General features: G+C 30.2%; 1 protein-coding gene across 3 annotated transcripts in view; it reads right to left on the reverse strand.

The window, feature by feature from the left end:
* The window catches only part of LOC139492092 (dystrophin-like), a 223371-nt gene that overhangs the window by 11644 nt on the left and 189682 nt on the right, over positions 1-22045 (reverse strand). For all 3 annotated transcript variants that reach the window (XM_071280234.1, XM_071280235.1, XM_071280236.1), the window contains 14 exons: positions 20429-20577; positions 19997-20131; positions 19481-19611; positions 18676-18770; positions 14649-14709; positions 14308-14369; positions 12990-13064; positions 12005-12209; positions 9904-9989; positions 8984-9141; positions 8125-8291; positions 7826-7937; positions 7124-7260; positions 6798-6836 (listed from right to left, as the gene is read on the reverse strand). In XM_071280234.1, coding sequence (XP_071136335.1) covers positions 6798-6836; positions 7124-7260; positions 7826-7937; positions 8125-8291; positions 8984-9141; positions 9904-9989; positions 12005-12209; positions 12990-13064; positions 14308-14369; positions 14649-14709; positions 18676-18770; positions 19481-19611; positions 19997-20131; positions 20429-20577 — 1612 coding nt within the window. The remainder of the gene's footprint in view (positions 1-6797; positions 6837-7123; positions 7261-7825; positions 7938-8124; positions 8292-8983; positions 9142-9903; positions 9990-12004; positions 12210-12989; positions 13065-14307; positions 14370-14648; positions 14710-18675; positions 18771-19480; positions 19612-19996; positions 20132-20428; positions 20578-22045) is intronic.

Below are 22045 nucleotides of genomic sequence, written 5' to 3' on the forward strand. Positions count from 1 at the left end.
TAAATTTTGTAAAAGAATGTAGATCAATAATTGACTAGCAACCTTTCTACAACCTGTAGATTATAATTCTTCTGCAGGAACGCAGAGTTTCCACCTCAGAGTACCTAGCCATTGATTTTCTCTCATTAAACTGATGACTTTATCCATGGCTCTCCATTGCTTTACAATGTAGTAACAACAATAATTCTATTGTACAATCTGTTTATGCTTACTGCATAATCAAATAATCAAAAAGTGACAAAACAAGTGCTTGTTATCCAATAGCTTAAGGACAATTTGAGGTCAGTGATCAATATGCCAACAGAAAAAAAGCCAAGTTTTAATAACATTGAGTTTCCTTTAGATAATTATAAGAAAAGGTTAGGAAAGCTAGCTTTAACATAAATTGATCTTTAATATTAGTTCCTTGAAAAAGTAAATGGTATTTTCCAAGTCAATTATATACTTTGTCTTTTTTCTGAAATCTACATAAAGAAATGAAACCAACACATTATAAATTTCATGAGTTGGAAGTGCTCTTTAAGAATTTACCTTCACCAGGATTGCTCGAAGCTGAATATTTAAAAGAGAAGGATAAACCCAGTTTATCAAATAATGTGCTGTCTTAGGAGACTTTGTCCTTCATGCTAATTCAATTGTTTGAAAAATACTTAATTTTCCAACTTATTAATGAAAAAAATCTATCTGAATAAAACTCATATTAGACACCAGGCTAATAATTTGTCAGCTGTACACATGTTTGGTTTACAAGAGATTCATTAATGATGCTCAAATAAATAAATAAAAAGCCAAATATTCACAGATCACTTAGTTTCTCTTTTTCTATCCCTTTCACAACAGGAACTACCGCCAAAACTGAACTGTAAAAAGAACATTGGATTCTAAGTAATATATATAATGTCATAATGACCTTACATCACAATATGAGGACATCATAATTAAGGTCTTTCCTTTTACTAAAGGGAAAGACCTTACTGTATTTCTTCTGATTATTATTCTTCTTGTTCCGCCAAACTTTGACAAAATTTCCCTCCATAACCGTAAGACGTGTCGCTTTCATGTTCACACTTTGTATCGGTGTCATGAATACCTATCCGGAACTCACCCTGTGAGTCGAAATATTTTGTCGGTTCGGAGTAATCCCTCCGAAACCCAAAAACCTTGTTATCGTTCCAACACCGTAACCGTAATAGGTAGAAAAAAAATGAAGGGTGAAATTTGTTCAGGACCAGACCCCGGTTCTTCGTTACATTTGGATCGAAAAGATTCAACAACTCATTGGTAGGGTTATGCCCCTATGAAAATTAACCGGTGTCGGTTGGCCACCAAAACTCAGAAACCGTAAGTCGTAGACACATAGGATCTTCACCAATCATCATCATTTCATGTATCTTTAAAAAATACCTCAAGGTCAAATTTGTATGTTGACCTTGACCTTTGACCTAACACCTTGTTATGGGATAATCTCAGAAACCATTATACTTACAGAAGTTTTGAATAGTGGAAAATGTTTGGGTCAGTATGGCGCAACTTTATTACATTTTGACCAAAAAGATTTGACCTTTTTTTAAGGGGCATAACCTCTGTTTTAGGTTTCTGGAAAGACAAAATCATCTTTTACTATATAACCAAAGGTCCTAGACCCATGGGGTCTTCAGCAATGACATTGGGGAATAATGACCTTGACAAAGGTCAAAAGGTCAAAGGTCAAGGTCATGTCCCATATAGCAAATTATGTGTTTTTGACCTTATTTAAAGGATTTTCAGTGTGTTTTAAAGCTTTTCAATACATTTTACGTCTATAGAAACATGTATTTTATATTATAAAAGGAAAGACCTCTCAATTGTTCAAGAACAATTGACAGTTTAATATTCTTTCTATGAATGTTAATAAAAGAGTTCTATTAATTAGCTAATTTCAAACTGAAATTACTAATGGCCCAAAGTTAAAAAAAGGTGTTTTTAGCATACATAATAAATCATCCTGAACATGCATGAAGTATTTGCAATCTGACGTTAAGCAACAAACAATCAATAATTGTTTTTGTCATCATTATGTAATACATGAAGTTTCCTTTTAAATTCTTAGAGAACAAAAGTTTTGTTTTCAATTTCCATATTATGAAAAACCCAATCAATACAACATTAGCAGAGAATATAAATCATTGTTTGATTTCGTGCAAATCTGTTCAATTATGGAAATGAATTAATACAGCTATCTAATCAATCCTGTCAGAGAATAGCAAAGTCAATATAACTGATGTAGTCGCTGATTATTTTAGTACAGGTAACTATAATTAGGACAAATCTTCTTCAAATCTCGTAATTACTAGGGTTTTCCAGGTAGAAATTACGATTAATGAGAACCTGCACCATTAATCACCAAAAAAAAGCCTGCTATGAATAATAAAAGAACAATGTTTTGATTGCTATCATACTCTTTTAATGAAGTAGTATATCACCTTCAATTGGTAACATATATTGTTTCCCAGACAGGTCAATTTGTAATTTTTTAACATCTTAAGACAATTTTTGACCAATCAGAGGATGATTGATTGATTGATTTTTGGTGTTTTAACACCACTTATAAGCACCGCTTTTGGGATTTTTTGTGGTGGCCATATTTTATTGACGGAGGTAGCAGGAATGCCCAGAGAAAACCTACAGCCTTTAATAGAAAAACTGACAATCCTAGTCTATTAAAAGGATAATTCGCGATTTTTCACTTTTCATCTTATTATGTTCATAATACCATAAAAAACATATTCACCAAGTTTTATTTTGATATGAAATCTAATAAAGAAGAAAATTGGGAATTATTAATTTTATTTCTTGAAGCTTCCTGACTTATGTGACGTAGTTTAAGTCTTTGATGCATGCCGGGAGTGAAAATATCTCATTTAAGTCTTGTTCGTTAACAATCTATTTACGCGATTTAAAGCGCATCGAGGACTTTTGGTGTAGCTATTAACCAACGAAAAATAAGTGATAGCCACGCAACTTTTAAAATTAGATCGTGTGGATATTTTAAAACGAATTTTAATAATAAAATTAATTCATACATAGAACATTTTTATGATTTGTTTTGTACAAATACTTTAAACAAACATATGAAATTGACATGATCAATAGTGTATTAAAAATACATGTTTGTATTCTGACGTTTTTGCTTCATTACAGCAAACATTTTCACTTGCTTGTACGGTGGAAATAAAATGTGTATTGTTTTGTGACACCTAAAGAATGTTGAATGCGGAGGTTAACTCAAGGTAATTAAAAGATTAGCATTATGTAATTCTAATCCTTTGATCCTCATTCAGTGAAATCTAGGCGTCACGGTTCACTGGCATTCAGGTGTGAACAACATAATTGTAAACGGGACTCCGACAAAATTTCAGACACATGAATGTAAAAAAAAAAATTAAAATTAATTAACGGGAATAATAAGATCGCACAATAACTGTATAGCTGTTGTATATTTTTATATTTTGCATAAGATCACTTTTTAATGAATTATGACTTTTGATTACTTTAGTAACGATAAAACACTGAATTATTTTAATTGAAGAATTTATAAATAAAAATAGCCTTCTAAACACGAGTTTATGAACTAAAAATTGAACTATTTCAAATACGGATCGGCAGCCTTAAATATTTCAAACAGATCATTAACAATTGCAATTATATATTTTAGTCCATCCAAAGTGATCTTTAATTACCTATTTAGAAATTAATGTGCTCATCAAAATATTTTAAATCTGACAACACATGAAGACTTCAGATATTTGAAAAGAAAAATGTTTAAAAAAATTGACAGGAAATTAAAGGATCCAATTGGAATGGAATCGACAAATTACGAACAGATATGCTTTTCAAGTGTGAAAAACATCAACAAAATTTATACATAATCGGGAATATGTCCTTCTTAAAATACTCTTCGTCTCACACCGTAACTATATATAATACTTTAGCTATTTGACCAACGATGTATAAAAAAAGACAACGAATTTAATGTCATCCTTCCCTATTTTTTAATGTTATTATAAGTCTGTTTCAACTGGCAAGAATACCACTAAAGCGGACAAGCAGTTTCTTTAAATTGCTGTCATTGAATATCTAGAGAGAAAATAAATCCCGAAATTGATTTGAAACTTTGATACTCTATAGTTTTCCCGGAAAATATTCACATCCCTCGGTATAAGTGTACTTCCAGTGGCGTATATATTACATGCATTTTGGAACAATTGTGACGAAGACGAATTTCGTCCTTTTTTCGAGAACAATCTAATTGAATTATAAATGTCCATAACTTCGATGAGCCAAATAAAGTTATATATCGACCTGTGTTTAAATCTCTTCTTCTTCTCCTTCTTCGTTTGGTATACAATAATCTATCGACATTTGATGATTACTTACTGTTGGCATACGTGGACTTTTCATTTTACAAAACTTTTACCCCAATTTTCGAAAAATATATTATTCTTTCTTATGTTCTATGTATAAATGTATATATTTTAATTTGCGCTATAGTTCCGTAACTTATAATCCAGGCGTATATGAGAATGGTCGACAAGTGCGTACCTTTTTTTAAATCAATATATTTCTGGTATGTTCCAATCTGTCCTTCACCATTGACAACGAGTATATATTACATTTTACCAAATTTACTCTTGGATTTTTTTTTTTCTTTCATCAGATCTGTTGTTTTTTTTGGTATTATTTATATTTTTATAAATAATTTTCTTTTAACCAGAAATGTTATTCATAAACAAGCGTATATGTTTAGTAATGACTATATATTATATCACTTTCAGACACGCAAGATAGAGATGTATATTATACACCTAATAGTTCAAAATGGAAAGTTATAAGTTATCGGCCGTGTACACTTATCAATACACTAAGAAGTGAAACGATGCATGAATTTGCAAACTCGACAGGAAATCGCTTGAATACCTGGACGTGTCACCTCACACCCCCTACAATACCTTTGGGAGTAATACCTTTAGCCATGCGGGTGATCAGTGGAGCGAAGATCCTAATTTATTTGAATAAAGTTTATTACATAAAAGAATTATGAACTAATTAAATTGCCGAAAACAATTCAAGTTTCACGGAAGACTTATTTATGATTTGAAATTTTGACTTTTTCACTAATTCCTATATTATCAGTCTTTAAAATAACAGATCATGGTTATTAAAAAAAAAAGAAAATTTTCCGTATCAAGTTAACTAGTCGGATAAAACAACCGTACGATTGACGAGATATCGACACGCAATTACGACTACATCCGGTTACTGTAGTTCTGGTCCTTAGACATATCGCGACTGCAAATCGGACAAGGTGACAAAATGGCCGACCGGAGAGAATTGATACTCTAAATTTAAAATCGATGGTGATCTCTTATCTAGCAGAATAAAACTTTAATACCTATCAATTTGAGCATTTTTATACAGAATAAACATAATATCAATTTTTGATTTTTTTGCGAAGTTTCCCTTTAAGATTGGAGTTGAGTACACCTACACGAGCAGGGTTCGAACTCACAACCTCAGTGTTGACTCGCTGTGATTACAGTAGTAACTACTTGGCCACTGGGTATAGAGGATTGTTACTGTCAGAAGGATCTTTACAACAGTTGCTGGAAGAAATTAGTACTTTCAAAAAGTAGGACAAATATACCACTGGTTTATTTGTTAGATAAGGTTGACAGGCAAAGTGCTATACCTAATGACTTTTGAATCCTAGGTTGAAGTAGACCTGAGTGCCTCATTTAAACTGCACTACTTCACCTAGAAAAATCATTGCTCTTGTCATATACAACAATGAAATGATTGCGTAATATCTATTCTTGGCATTAATTGTTTGATAGTTGACTCATAGGAATTTTCCCACTTTAAACAAATCTTTAGCGGAAATGGATGCATTGTACACATTTATTAAATAAAAGCTGATTTGGTAAAAAAATAATTCCATTGTGGTAGTAATTATTGGACATAATTGTTGCATCTTAGAGTAAATATTATAAAAAAAATAAGTTGGAATTGAGCAGATATCTAAACATAGGATTATGGCATTTCAAATAGTTTTATAATGCTTTGAATGTGTTACCCAACAAAATACACACAAGATCAAAGAGAAATTGTCAGTGATATCATATTCATATAAAATTTTCACACGATTTCAATAACTAAAAGTAAAATTCGTGCAATTCTATGTGAGCAAGTAGTGCCTATAAAATAAGGTAGAATGTACTTGGGAAATGAAAAATAGATTTTATGTTAAGGATTAAGGAAGTAAATAAGTAATCTGAAATAGTCGTGTGATGCAAACATATATGTCTTGCTGATGATTGGATATCTTCACAACTCTTCCCCCTTTCAATACCTTAAATAATATTAAAGCCTACATTTCTGGCCTATTTAATGTTACATCACAATAAAGCATTCTAAATAAAAAAGAGAAAAGCGTTTTAAAATTTCCCTCTCCTATTAAGGCATGAGATAAAGTTCTTCAAGTCAAAATAAGTTATCACACTTTACTCCTAACTAAAAGCAATAATTCCCACTTTGCCACTATATAATAGAAAATGTGTGTAAAAAACAATTATGAAACAACCAAAATAAATCTTTCCTTTACATTATATTATGTTTGGTTTATCTACTTAGGTGATATTTATGAAGCTAAGTACGGTAAAGATGGGAAAAGCTACATGCCTGGATGCTGTTTATTGTACAAGCTTTTGATTATATTTTTAAATGGATTTATAAAAAATTTGGAAAGTTGAAAAAATTACCATTGCACTGAAGTTGATGTTGTCTCGGATGGTTTTGTACTTCATAAAAGAAAAACAGTTTGATTTATATTGAATCATAAAAAATATTTCTTTCTACATGCAATTGATCATACAAGATTATCATTTTATCAATATAATTCTGAATAAAAATAATGTATGAGTTAGTTCAATAATATCAGATTTAAAAAAATATATGGTAAAAAAAATGACTTATGAAAAAAAACATACTAAACATTACACAAACACAAAATTTCTTAACTGGCAAAACAGGAAACAAAACAAAAAAAAAAACATAGATTGTATATTTCACTGTGTATTTTTCTTACCTTTCTAAGGCATCTCCTTCTAAAACAGTTTGAACAGGAAGGAAACCAAGCCTTGGATGTTTCTTAAAATGTCTTTTTGTTTTAAATTTATTTTTGAGAACTTTTGTAAAATCTCGTACATCTTCTCCTGAGGTTGTCTGCAATGATAAATAAAAAGAAATACAGTTAAAGGTGAAGAGAAAACAAACCAAAATTGTTATAAGCTTTAAAGCCAACAAACATTAATATTCTTTTGTAGCAACTTTGTCTATTTTCTTATTTCATCACACACAGATTATCTCCCTTGCGAATGGTAATTTGTGAATGGCTTTAGGAAGGTTTTTGAATTTATGATTTTGATATATTTTAGTCTATTGACTCTTTACTTATTTTATCCATGGACAAATATTGTAAAACAAAAGCACAACAGGGCTTATTTTGTTAACTTTTCAAATCAAAATAAGTTCAATTTCTATATGCCAGTAATATGTTAATTGTTCCAATAAAAGATAATGTTAGATTTGAATAGTGAATAAAATTGGTTTAAATTATTAAAATAAAGTTAAAATTATTAAAAATATATTTTTGATATCAATAGAACATGGTTTATAAGATACTGTTTATAACTCATGTTCTTTTACTTCAAGGAACATCTCTTTCTTATTGTCTGACACTATTTTAAATTTTTTTGGGGTGATTTTATGAACAGAATAATATACTTACAGCGGTACAGTATTCTTGCATAGGATGAGTGAGTTTATGATTTTTGGATTTCCTTCCGGAGAAAAAACAATTTTGGCAAATATCAAAATTAAAGCACCGTAAACAGCGATATCTGGAAATATAAAAATATAATCGTTAGTCAATATGATTACATGCCTCACTTCTCAAACAAATTTAACATTAGTTAACATTCTTTTGAAGAATATTTAGAATTACCAATATTTAAAAATTTTACAACTAACTTTGCATTTTTGATATAAATTGTTGAATTTAACAAATATTAAATATCAATTACTTACCGAAAGCCAACAATAGGGAATTCTTTACATATATTACATTTAGCCTGGTGTTTGGCAGTTTCTGCGGCTGCTAATCTATGTAATACTGGTACCCAAACTAATGACTGAGGTTCTAATCGTAACCAGTCAAGAAAATGGGAAACCTGGATTTCTGGCCGACCATTTGCCTGAAAATTAAATAACTTCTATTTAACCATACATGTATAAAACCTGATCAAAGTGAATCAAAAGTAATCAGTTCATTTAAGTCCAATTAATTATATTTCTAAACCACTTTTAAGAACATAACATGATTGATATCAGAGCTTATGTAAACAATCTTTGTAATTCGATTAGTTTCTTGTGACTGTCATGTATTTCAGTTTATCCTTTAAAAGATAAATAGGAGCTTTCAACTTCAGTGGTTCACATTAGATGCTGTCTGCCATTTTTGATTTTAATTTTTTGATTTAGCATAAATCCAGCAATAAATATTCTTGTTTGACATTTTTGAATGTCATGGTCTTTTATAGGCTACGATACAGTATGGATTTTGTTCATTGATGAAAACCTTTTGGAGACCTATAGTTGCTTGCATCTCTTGCAGATAGTTTTCTGATTGGCAATCATATTACATCTCCTTATTCTTATATAAATAATGATTTTAAACATCTGATTTTCTCAGAGAAATTATAAGAAAATTCAAAAAAAGATATATTTTTTTATTAGTGGCCACCGTTGGCCAGTGTATTAACTCTTTAAATACTGTAATGACAAGATGATCTAGTCAATTCAAACACAAGTAGTTAAATTTTAAATGATTGATAAATGGCTTACATCTTTTCAGGTCAATTATATCATAAAGGAAATGTATTCTTACCTTTTCAAAGCAACTTCGAACACTGGGTTCAATATTACTGCCACCAAAGGAAGCCACTTCACCCAGCTGCCGAGGTATTTGTAAACAATCGTGTAATAATAAACCTAACTTTCTTTGGTCTGTATAACCATTAGTGTTGGCTATTAATCGAAACAAAACTGAAACCACAAAATACATCATGGTTAAATAAACATATTGAAAGGTATATAATAGTATCGATAAATTCATTATAGGTATATTATGTTTGACTACAAATAGAAGCCATTTCAAATTGGTCCATTTACAGTGGTGGATCCAGAATTTTTCATAAGTGGGGGGACCAATGACTGCTGAAGAGGGGGGCTTCTCCAGTCATGTTTCAGTGATTCTCTATATAATCAACCATTTTTTACCTGGCCTCCGCTAAATCAGCCTCTTATCAAAACTGACAATATGTTTATAATCTGGTTAAGTTCAGGTCAAAGATTGTTTTTGATGTAACCTAAAAACTTAAAGAGACAGACTTTTTAATGAAAAAATAAAAACTGGTGCTACCAGTAACTTTATTATGCGAGACCCTTTTTATAATACAAAATTACATGTTTCAGGGATGTTGTTTATTGTCTTTCACAACTTTTTCTTGGTACAATACATACAACTTTCAACTTTTTAAACCTTTGAATGACCTTCTACATAGAATTTCATGTTTATTTTGCTTTGCTAGACAAATGTGGAAAACGTTCTCATCAAATACAAAATCATATTTCTTTATCACATCTACCATATTTTTAACTCAAAGGGAGTATTCTGTTAGAAAAAGACATTATCTCTTTATACATTTCAGTTTATTTTATATAAACTTAGATCAGCATGTCAGAAATAAAGAGAAGCATTGCTGATTTTGATACTATATGTTTAACATAGACATTAAGTATACTTACATTTATATTTCTCATCTAAATGACCATTACACAATAATATTAATCCTACTTTGAAAGACAAAACTCTTATTTTTCCACTTCTTGCTCTGTAAATAAAAAAAAACATTTTTTTAATACTACTTGATCATATCACTGGCAATACATAGTAAGGGAAATAACTCAATTTGTCATCATCATAAGGCCTAAGACCACGATTAATGAACCTGCTTTTCGTTGTCCAAGAATATAGTTCCCTTAATTATATTGTACTTTTTCTATATTTTTGTTCTTTCCCTTTCTCATACATTTCTTAGTTTTTCTGTGGTGGAAATGAGAGAAGAGAGCTGAAATAAACTTTTGGATGTTTTATTCTAACTGATTTTGATATGGAAAGAGTGATTAGGCCAGGTGCAAAAAGGTGATATTTACAGTTTTTGGAACATCTCTTGACTTGTCAAATGGGGTATGGATGTGTATTGGCCAAATTTGTAAAATACAGCAGAGCATTCTTTCTGAATGTTGGATATATTTTTGGACTAGAACTGTACTTAACACACTGACACACAAAAAATTTGACAAAAAGATTTGGTGCATTTTTTTTAATGAAACAAAACTAAAGAACTAATAGAGAATTAAAACTTGTGGTTTGTGGACATAAAGATAAGTTTTATGATCCTATTTTTGAATATTTTTTAAACAAGTAAAGAGAATTTTTTTTATGAATCTACAGTTGATTTCTAAAATGTTTGATTCATTCATTCATGCAGGGTTTCCGCTGGCGGTCGCCATTTTCGCAATTTGCGAAAAAATAATAATTGTGGCGATTAAAATTCGTCATTGGCGAAAGAATTTGGCGAAAGAAATATATAAAACGATTTATTTTCAGCCATCTTGTTTGTTTACTTCTTTCGGGTTTCTCTGACTTAACCGATCAGACAATACTCGGAATTCACCTTGAACTCGTTAAAATTTTGACAGAAAATCAATAATCAGCTGATTGCATTCATAGCTATCAACATCAAAGGACTAATTAATAAAGGTGTTGATTGTATGATATGACAAAATGAAATGGTTAAATGGCTTCTGTCACATGTCACAAAAGGGATTTATTAACCACTTTGCGACGCACGTGTTTGAAGCAAAATTTTTACGCTTCCTCTCCTTCTTTTAATGATAGTCCAGAAAAGAAAATTGTTGTTATGACGAAAAATGTTCTAAAGCAAGAAAAATCTCTGATTTAAAACTTTATCATTTAACTTTCATATAGATCATTGATTTGAGTGGGTACTTCAAAGTCGTTTCAGTTACACACGCGTTACAAGCATATAGTTTTACTTATTTACGATGGTCTAGAAAAGAAAACTGTCGTTATGAAGAAATCAATTCAAAAGGTTGGCATGACAGTAACTCTTCAATATAATGACTACACCTTACACGAGGGATCAATTCCAAGTGATAAGATGCTTCGATTTGTTGTAAAAACACTTCTTATTTAGGGGGGGGCTGGAAAAAAAGGAAAATTTTAAAAGAAAAATATATTTGTGTTACTTGGCGAAAAAAATAATAAAGTGGCGAAAAATATATTGTTTTGGCGAAAGAGGTTGAATTGACCCAGGGGAAACCCTGTTCATGGTAATCTTATTTCTGGTGAAAGTGAATACCAAATTTCTATTATCAAAACTTCAATTATAAACACAAAGGTTGCAATCTCTAGATATGTTTTGGTTAGTTAATGGTGGTATACTTTCTCATTGATGTAAACAGAAAATCTTTTTTTATTCATAAACCAAAAATACAGGAAAAACTTTTTAACACAAAAATTAAACAAACATGTGACTTTTCTTCTACCTATAAATAATACTGTGGATTCATTATTATTTGTTGGATACCAATTTTCGTAGTTTTCTACGTGCAGATGAACCACCAATTTAAATGTTTAACGAATTACAAATTTTGTAATAGGTTGTATGCAGACTTTGGCAAAACCACGAAATCAAATATCCACGAAAAGATAAGTTTTCTGCCATCCACGAAAATTGGAACCCACGAAAATAGATGAATCCACAGTAAATAAGATCTACACAATAAAGCTGACACGATGACTAGTTCATAAACGACTTACACATCATATATATTGAGTATCCAGTTAAGAACGAGGTCCACACACAGTGGAACATTGACTAGATCTTGATGACTTTGAGCAGCTATTTCATACATTGTAGATAAACAGTTTATAATTTGAATAATATCCATTAAATCATCATTCTGACCACGAAGATGGTGCTGTTCAAATGATTGGGTAGCTATATTCATTTCCATTAAATCCACTAAAAAATAGAATTCTAGTTTACATATTTGCTTCAAGATTGAGACAAAAGTATACAAAGAATAAATACAAAATTCATTCTAACCACTTGTTAAACTATAGACCACCTTAGTGTTAATATACCTAAGATGACATAGTTAACCATTCGTGTATTGTCCAAGCAAAACAAAATATATAAGCAGTCGAAACAAAAGCATTGAAGTTGTCTCACTGGCAATTAAACCACAAACAAGCTATTATTTGAACTTGGAATCATTCTTAATTATGGAATTTGCATAATTTCTTGTGCTTGAAATTTTTTAATAAATTCCATGTTTATTTGGTATTATAATGTTTCGAGCGGATCATAACACTTTCCATACAATGTATTTTGTATAGATAGTGTTGTGCACAGCACAGTGCATTCTATTGAAAATGTACTATCTTTTTTGTAAAAGAAAGTGTTGTGCACAGCACAGAACATTAGTGTACAAAATAAACATGGAATTTATTAAAGATTACAGCAAATTCCATAATGAAAAATAATTCCAAGTTTAAATAATAGCCTGTTCACATTTCCTTATTTTTAAAAGGAAATTCTAAGATGAGGTAAAGTCTGCTTCAAATCTCTTTATTACTTTTTTCATTTGAGTATTTGTTCATTATATAAAATTATGAATAAAATTTTTCATAATTGAAAATTAATGTTCAACAATGCTGGTATTTTATTGAACAAAACATTAAATACTATATAAGCAGTTTACATTTAAACAAAATATCTAATAACATAAAAGCAACTTACATCTAAGTTTTTTCTGTAACATTCTAATCTTCATAGCAGTTCTGTACGCTGAGAATCGGACATTATTTAATTCATCTGTAATAATAAAAAGAAACATTGCAATGAAGGTGAACATTTTATAATGAGGTGTTTACAAATATATTCAGCTTTGTAATCCCTGTCTGAAACATTTTTATATGAGTAATGTAAAACATCGGAAAATCTATTCATTGCTTAATTTTTAAACCCCCACAATGGTCTAGTGGTTGTGTCCTTGCCTCTTGTGTTGGAGGTCTTGGGTTTAATTTGTAATTCAGCTCAACCCAAGACGAAAAATATGTATTTGATTTTTGTTCACTTAGCAAGGGGCGTTTAGGAGTATGAGTAAGGCTTGGTCAGAACAATGTGTCTAGGTGTATAGTGACTCTTGTTGATACAGACTGTGAAATAATGCTGTATAAAACAGGCTCACATTGTCAGTCTTGTACAAAGCAAGAACCATATCCTATCCTTTTTTTTGGGTCATAATTAGAATGTTATATTTGTCACTGGACATTGAAACAATAATCAATTATCATCATTTCAGTTTTGATGTTAGCGTCTACTTAAAAGTGGTCTAACCCTAAAACATTTTGTGTCTTTACCAAGTCAGGCTGATATCTGTTGTTGTATGTCTTTCATTGTAAAGCTGGTTTTTTTTTCTCTCGTGTTTGTGTGTTGGTGGTAGGTGTGGTGTTTTGTACTATTCAGTATTTAAGGTGCCTTTCTATTATCCTTCAACATAGGACATCTTAAAACAATAAGAATGTAAACCAGGAATGTGTCAAAGAGACAACAACCTGGTCAAAGAGCAGATAATAGCCAAATGAGCACACATGAGTCTTAAAATCAGCAGAAAAATCATGCACCTTGGGGAGGGCTTCAGCTTTCATCTAAACAATAATGTATGCTGTATTGGTGGGGTTTCTAGTTACTCAGTCTTCTATGTTGTGTCTTGTGAACTTTTGTTTGTTTCTTGGTATTTTTCTTTTTTAGCCACGACGTTGTCAGTTTGTTATCGAATTATGAGTTTGAATGTCTCCCTGGTTTGTCTGGTATCTTTGCCTCTCTTTTAAAACAGGTAAGAAGAAGTATAACAGTTTGAATCAGTTATCATTTTGAATTTACTGTTGCTTGACAATACAGGCTATGTGAATGATCCTATCAACAGAATTCATATAATTATCATTGAAGATGAGATGTCAACAATGCTTGAAAAAGAAGATTAACTGTCAGGAGTATTAATATCTTGATATTGTTTTAATTCATTCAATTTGACCATATATGTGTTCAGACTTACTTAAGGCCTCCATTAAAGCTGCCATTTCTGGGTGGTCCCAGTGTGTAGTTTCTGATGTATGACTGAAATATATAGTACAATTATTAGTTCCCAAACTTTAAATATATAAGGTACATAAGGCAAAGATTTAACATTCTATAATTGTTTGTATTTACCGGTAGTATAAAGACAGTATTGAACTATTAAAATGACATTTTGGACTTAAAAGTGCAAGTGATATTTCTATTTGACTTTATAACAAATCAGATGACCTCCTTCAAATTAAAGTTCGGTTTTCAAATTTATTTGATATATGCTTACTTTTGAGTGCTTACAATATTATGAATAGTTCTATTACTTACTTAATATAATAAGGCACTTTATTTCCAGAAACAGATCTCTCCCAAGGATGATCCACCGATCCTGAAAATAAATAAAATGTTCTTAAAGTAAAATCAACACAGGAGATATAATATTTATGTGGAAAAAAGTAAAATCATCACCAATTTACCTGTTACCACAGCTGGAAATAACTGTCTTTTAGCATTGGGTGAGAATGACACTTCCTTTTTTCCAACCATGTTTAGAAAATGAACCTATTAAAATGGCTCCTCACTGAATTCCTTAATCTAACTAGGAGAAAACTGATATAACAGGAATACTAGGTCACTGAAAACAGTGTTAAATTGTGTGATAAAATGAAAGTAAAATATAGTATCAGTTTACATGACGATTATTTTGACAGTTCATTTATTTTTATCCAATACAAATTTATCATACCATGTAATTTGTTGGCTTCAGGGATGAAACCTGATGTTCAAGTTACTGTACATGTACTTTAACACTGATCAATATTTTGTTGTCATTTGTAGACATCATAACTTTACATTTAAAAAATGTAACAAAACCTCAAGGCAAAAAGGAGCTTCATAAATATTAAATTTGATTTTATATCTAGCTGATAAAATCAATTGAGACATCTGAGGACATTACTTTAGTGGGAGGTCTATATTAACATATATTTGGAGAGTTAATTCTCTTATCAAGTTAGGATCATGATTTGACGATTTTCCATCTCATTAACTTTTGATTTTATCAAGAAATATAACTGTGACAAATTAGGTGAAGTACATTGTGTTCCTTTACATATACATGTAGTAAAGTGCATGTCAAATTTTCAAACCAACTATGTAATAATAAAATAAATATAGGTTCGAACAATGACATAAACAGTTTAAGATGTGATGGTGATTAAAATTGTGGTTCTTTTGTAGAATCTATGTTTTTCCATTTGAAAAAAAATTTCTGCAGCTATTGGCTAAAGTAATGTGAATTCAGTGAAATAATGCACAGTCAACGCACATAATTTTTTCGGCCAAGTATGAGCAGCATTTTTCTCTTATGTAGTGTGGACACAGTAAAATGTGGTCTCCCATGTTTAAGGTATATCACTATATGCTTTTATGTATTTTAAAAATGAGAAGCATTTGTGTAGAAGAGAATATCTCATGATTATTTTCTTCTTCAAACATTAATTTAGGGGGAGTTAACTAAGTCAGTTTTAAAATCGCTCATTCAGCCCAGAAATTTCCATAATCAATTATCTTGATGTTTATAAATGTTGCCTGTAAATGATACTGTTGTATCATAGTGATAGCAGGCAACAAATGACAGCATCTTTAGAAGGGCCTTACTAGTCATATAAAAGTTATTTAGAACTTCAGCAAATGCACTGTAAACGAACATTCATATTGTTATCAATGCAAAGTATAAGTCTTTAGCTTACTATTAAAGCCCTGTCAGAAAATTTCAAGAAAGATAGCTTAAAAGCATTTCTCCTTTGATCTTGAGAGTGTTGTTGATGTATATCAACTCGTAACTTCTATACATAGGATGGTGACAAAAAAGAATGTAGTTGAAAAGTTGTCCTTTATTTGCCCTGACATTAAATGAACAACAAAACTGATTTAAGAAAGGAAAAAAAATAATGCTGATAGGTTTTAATGACTACAAAAACAACTGTTGACTATTTAATAAAACTGTCATGCCATTAAAGTCTAAGATGCTTAAGCAAGTACGACTTCAGTTATACATGTAAATTCTTTATTCTACCATTAAAACTGAGAAATGCAAAGTGCACAATGTGCTTTAAAAATGAGTCAATGAGTTTTTAGGGTCTCAAATAAATTTAACAAGCAAGTTATATCGAACTTAAAATTATGGCCTTGTTTTTTTTTTATGTCAATATTCATCTTATATCAATATCAATTGACCTTTAATGACCCTTCAGTAGCTCTTATTTGATAATTTTGTCTGTAGATAAGATTAAAGTTGACTTCACCTGTCTGAAGGTATATACAAGTCTGATAATATATCTTTAATTCTCCTTCAAAAAATTTACCTAATTCAAAATGAAATCAAAACAACATCAACAGTTTTGTGTGGCAAATATGAAAGGTGCAGTCAAATTTCTTTCTGTTATTTGTTGTAAGTGCATGTACTATAAAATTCATCAAAATTGACTCTCATGGCAACACATATCTAAATCAAACATGTTTTTTGTTTTAATTAATGCAAATCCTTTTATGTATATTTTTTGACAGTTTTTATGTGACAATTTTCCTCTTCGCTGCATCTAAATTGTTTTCAAAGAAGGTTAATGATATGCAAAATAATAATTCATTGTACTACTTAATATTGCATGCATCATAATTATGACTTCATAACAATGTACAAAAAAAATCTACAAAGTTATGCTTACTTTTGACTAATTCTGCTTCAGATTGTTGACTTTTAGTCTATTACAATATATATTTCAAGAATATTTTCAGCCTGCCAATATTTAAAAAAAAAAAAATTTGACATTTTTATTTAAGATGGAAAAAAAAACAAGGCAAAAAGATAAACAATTTAGATTTAAAAAAGTTAACAAGAAAGACAACAAACCTTCCCTCGATCTCCTTTTCCAAATATCAACATAAGGAATCCTAGCCATTGCTTTCTGTGCACTTAACCTGCATAGTCAGCTGTGAAGCACTTGTAGATATTACCTATGTTTACCTGTATGAGGCTCCATAAAGGTTCCTTGACTTTTTGATAGTTATTTTAAATCAAATTTTAAATGCAGACATATCAATCATTACAACCTTGATCTGAAAGATCACCTGTTGTTTTATGTGCAATAAAATCTTACTCTTCTTTGAGGAAAGACCCACATCAAGTACACAAGTCTGACTTTTCATATGCACAAACATTTTTGTAAAATCTTGAGTAGAGATTTTTCCATTAATTTTTGATTAATTCATTTAATCTACAAAGATTTAGCAAATTATTTCACATTTAATAGGTTTTGATACCAATACACATGAAAGAACATGCCATTATTTTACACCAAGTATTTTTTCATGAATTCATGATCTGTTGTACATGTTTTAAAAAAATATCTCCATTTGAACTATATACTTAAACTCATGTTAGTTTATTACCCTTTATACAAACATAATTCTGCATATCTTTACTATTTACAATATAAATGCATTTAAACTTCCATTTCAAAACTTATCACAGGAATATAAACCATGATATATAATATACTTTTATTCAGGGGAGATTACTTTGTCTTTTGAAGCATATAAAGTCACTTGTAAAGTTTTAGCACACTAAAACATACTCTTACATTCTAGAACAACCTGAAACGCCTACTGGGCATAGAAAACCATTTAGAGATGCAATACACATTTGATATTATTTTCTGACATTAAAAAACATCTGATACATTGCAAATTATGTAATCCTTGTGATGTTATCACCTACCGTAACTTTTTAAACAGGTAAACATCCAATTATATCATGATTTAAATACAATTAAGTTATATTGTTATAACAGTGTAGTTTTTGTTTACTGATTTGCGTTTTAAAAAAACATGAAGCTATACAATACAAATCTTGGAATTAACTAAGATCTAAAATCTTTACCATCTCAATAAATAATATTCTATACCTCCATTTTAATCTCCTTTATGCACCTCAAAGAAGATAAACAACACCAAGATGACCATCAAAACCCATATTATATACATATCTGGACAAAATACTATGTGGTAGCAGTAATAAGAACGTATGATTATTCAGTGATACTAAAGGACATACAAACTGATGAAGACTTGCATATCAATTTATAGTTTATCTTTTCTAATCAATTACAGTATAGAATAAAATACCCCAAAACAAAAAAAAATTTTTTTTTCCAAATGTCAGCTGACGGACAGCTACTAGTATATGGGAGAGATTTCAATATGGTTTACTTTATTTAAAAAAAGTCTTTGTCACAGTTTAACTCTGATCTGAATATGTCTCTTCTAATAAACTGCTAAAGAGTGCTTTACTTACTGGATAAGAAATGTTGAGAATCTGGACCAAACTCTCGGATAGCTTCCTGTAAGTTTTTTAATCTATCCTCCAAGGAGATCTGTAATTCTTTCCACCTGTAAAGATAAAAAATATTAGTCCAATGAGTAAATACTCAAATCAAAATCATATCTTTATAGCAAAGACTAATTGAGCAGAAAAAATATCTGTATCTATAAAATGCAGTCTTATGGATATCTTTTCCTATTTATTTAATAGAAATTTATCTTTTATAAAAAACATGAATATGTTCCCATTTGACACCTTTTCCAGATTGCACAATCGCATTTTCACACAAGGGTCTACTAAATCTTGGTCTTAACCACAACCATAAATTCATGCAAAATAACATTACACCAAATCTTATACCTAATTGGTGAACCATGAGATCTGTGTTGAAACCTTAAATTGGAAATACATTTTAAAAAGTAATAATGAATATTCTTAACAAGTTTCAAGTTGATGAGACCCCAAATTCATTGTAAACTACATTAATCTGAAATTTAAATATGATACTGAATCTACTTGGACAAAAATGGCCCTCCTATAGATGGGGTTTTGATGGGGGTTTATAGAATGATAATAATTGGCAAAAAATAATGAACAATGGCTTGAAAACAAATAAAAATACAGAAATGATACCCCCATTCAGATCCTCTATTATTGTCAGCAACCCCTGATGCTTTGTATCATATTTGGTAAAAAATGTCTTTCAGAGAATTCCAAATTGATATGAGCCTTACAAGACATTTTTTTTCTTCAAAATAAAAACAGAATTTGTACATACCTGGTATTATAATCTTCTAATTTATGAACATTAGTATGTGACAATACAACATTCAAATTCTGGAGTTCATTAGCTTCATCATTTACACTGTCTACAAGGCTGTGGATTGGTGTTATAGCTTGCTGGTATTTCTAAAAATATAGAAAGGGAGATAACTCTAGATGAAAATTATGTTTCAGGTTCTCAAGCTGAATGATAAACTTGCTGATACTTTCAGTGGGATATAGATCCAAAATACTCTTAAGGTTATGAAGGTGTTTACCTTAAATGTGTCATTATTCCTAATGCATCTCAAAGTGAAGAACAATATTCTAATATTTAAACAGATATCTGTGCAATTATATTGGACATGATGCTATATTTAAACTAAAACTGTTGAGGTTATCATATGTTTAAAAACTACTGAATTTTCACAAATATATAATAAAAAATAGCTATTATTCTTCATGAGAAGCTGCATCAAAGAGATTCCTACCAATTCTGCTGCACATGGTGGATGTAAATATAAAATCATACCTTAATTTCATCGATCTCCCCTTGTAGATGGTCAATCAGAATATCTGAAATCGCACACCATGTAGATTTTGTTTGCTCTGCTTCTAATAACTTCTCATTTAATACATCTAAACCTTTTTCTAATGTTGTTACTTTCTGTAATGAAATTAATTTTATGAAGCATATCTTTCATGATCTTAAATATTATTTAATCTGCTGACAAAGCTTTTCCTTTGAAAATGAAGCAAAATTTTCAAATAATCTTATGTAACAGTGTTTTGATGAAGAATCTTGACTTTTGCTGCAATAAATTGTTTTTATAAAACCAAACAATCTGATTTTTCTTTAAAACAGCCAAAGCATAATAAAGAAAAACTCCTGATATATATTCCCATAGAAGATATTGCAAGTGCATAGCAATTAATTCAACTAAGAACACAAAGAGTTATCTACCTTTGACACAGTCTCTATTCGTGATTGCCATTCGTTACAGCCCTGATTGACCTCGGTCCACTTTCGGTTGAGAAGTCGCACCTGCCTTCTTATCTTTTTAATTAAATGCTGAGCTTCCTTATCATGTGAAGATTCGGCTGCCATTTCCTCTGAAAATACAAAATAGGACAATAAGTGTTCTGATGGAACTTATATTACATAACATCAACACTTTAGTGAAGTCAATGATCATATTCCTCAGTTATAGCATCTTCTGAACAATATGAGGGGTTTTGGAAAGAGCGATATCCGTAAATGGAAATAAAACAGAAATCTAATAAAAATATGCAAATTTATAAAAGAAAAACCTGACCTTTTGATATTTTAGAACTAATTTCCTAATGCTTGTAAAGTAAGACTTTAGTTGGGTTGCTTGCTTTGTTTGTATAAAAGTTTGCTTAAGGATTGTAATTAAGATTGACATCTGCAAACAATTTAGATAGGCATAGATGAACCAGTTTATATCATATTCAAATTTGATTGGACATCATCCCAAATACAATTGTACAATATACAAACAGAGCAACCATACCTAGGAAACCAAAGTCTTTCTCTACATGCATTATGAAATAAGCTCTAATCAGATGAAGAATTACTTTAACAATGGAAAGATCTTCAGTGTCTTATTTCAAACAAAGTTGATCTGAACTAAGCCTTGCTGAGGACAACAATAATAAAATATGTACTGCTGTTTTTATAATTACAATACAATCTAAAATAACAGAATTCACACTTGTATGGAAATAAACACTCCTTCAGTCAATGATCTTAACCTTATATCAAAGAAAACAAAACAGTAGGAAAGGCTTCTTTTAGAAAAATATTTTATTTATGATATTTCCTTAGGATGTTCAATTAAAAGGTTTCATCGACTAGGAAACTGTTTTATAGAAATATAACCCATAATGCAGTTTATTATGGTTTCTGTTTTTTCCTAGAATTACTACAAAAATGTCACAACAGTGAATATTATTTCCTGTCACATACATGCATCTATACTGAATAAACACTGAACTATCTTTTCAAGTCAGTTAAAATCAATAAACATTGCAAAGCTGTTCATTGTTATTTAATAAGAATTCTTAAACCTGCTGGTCCTAGGTCATTACCCAAACAAAAAACTTTAAATGCTGAAGCAAAGGCAGCAAGAAAGTCAAAATGATTAAAATGTTCAAGATTTGAGAGTACAAATTCGGAAGCACAACCAAACAGACAATAAGTAATCCCTCAGAATCATAATTTTTCGTAACTCAATTTGTCTTACTCTGATAAATTTCTCTTTTCAAAATCAAAGCTAAAGACAAATATAAGTTTTACTTCTTTCAATTTTAATCCAAACTAATTCAAAATAAACAAATTATTCCAACCATTTCACAACTTAAACAGGATAAATCTGTCTACTCTAAGCCCTGAAGAAATACTACAGTTTAATGGTTGAAGAAATATTACATTTTAATGATAGAATAAAGCATACTGATGACAGAGAGCAATATTTATGATGCAATCATGAGATTAGTGGATTTTTACAACAACTGTTCCTGGATAAGAAAGATGAATGCTTGTCAGTTTTCTTATCAA

The sequence above is a fragment of the Mytilus edulis genome, chromosome 10 (assembly GCF_963676685.1).
Source record: "Mytilus edulis chromosome 10, xbMytEdul2.2, whole genome shotgun sequence".
Lineage (NCBI taxonomy): Eukaryota > Metazoa > Mollusca > Bivalvia > Mytilida > Mytilidae > Mytilus > Mytilus edulis.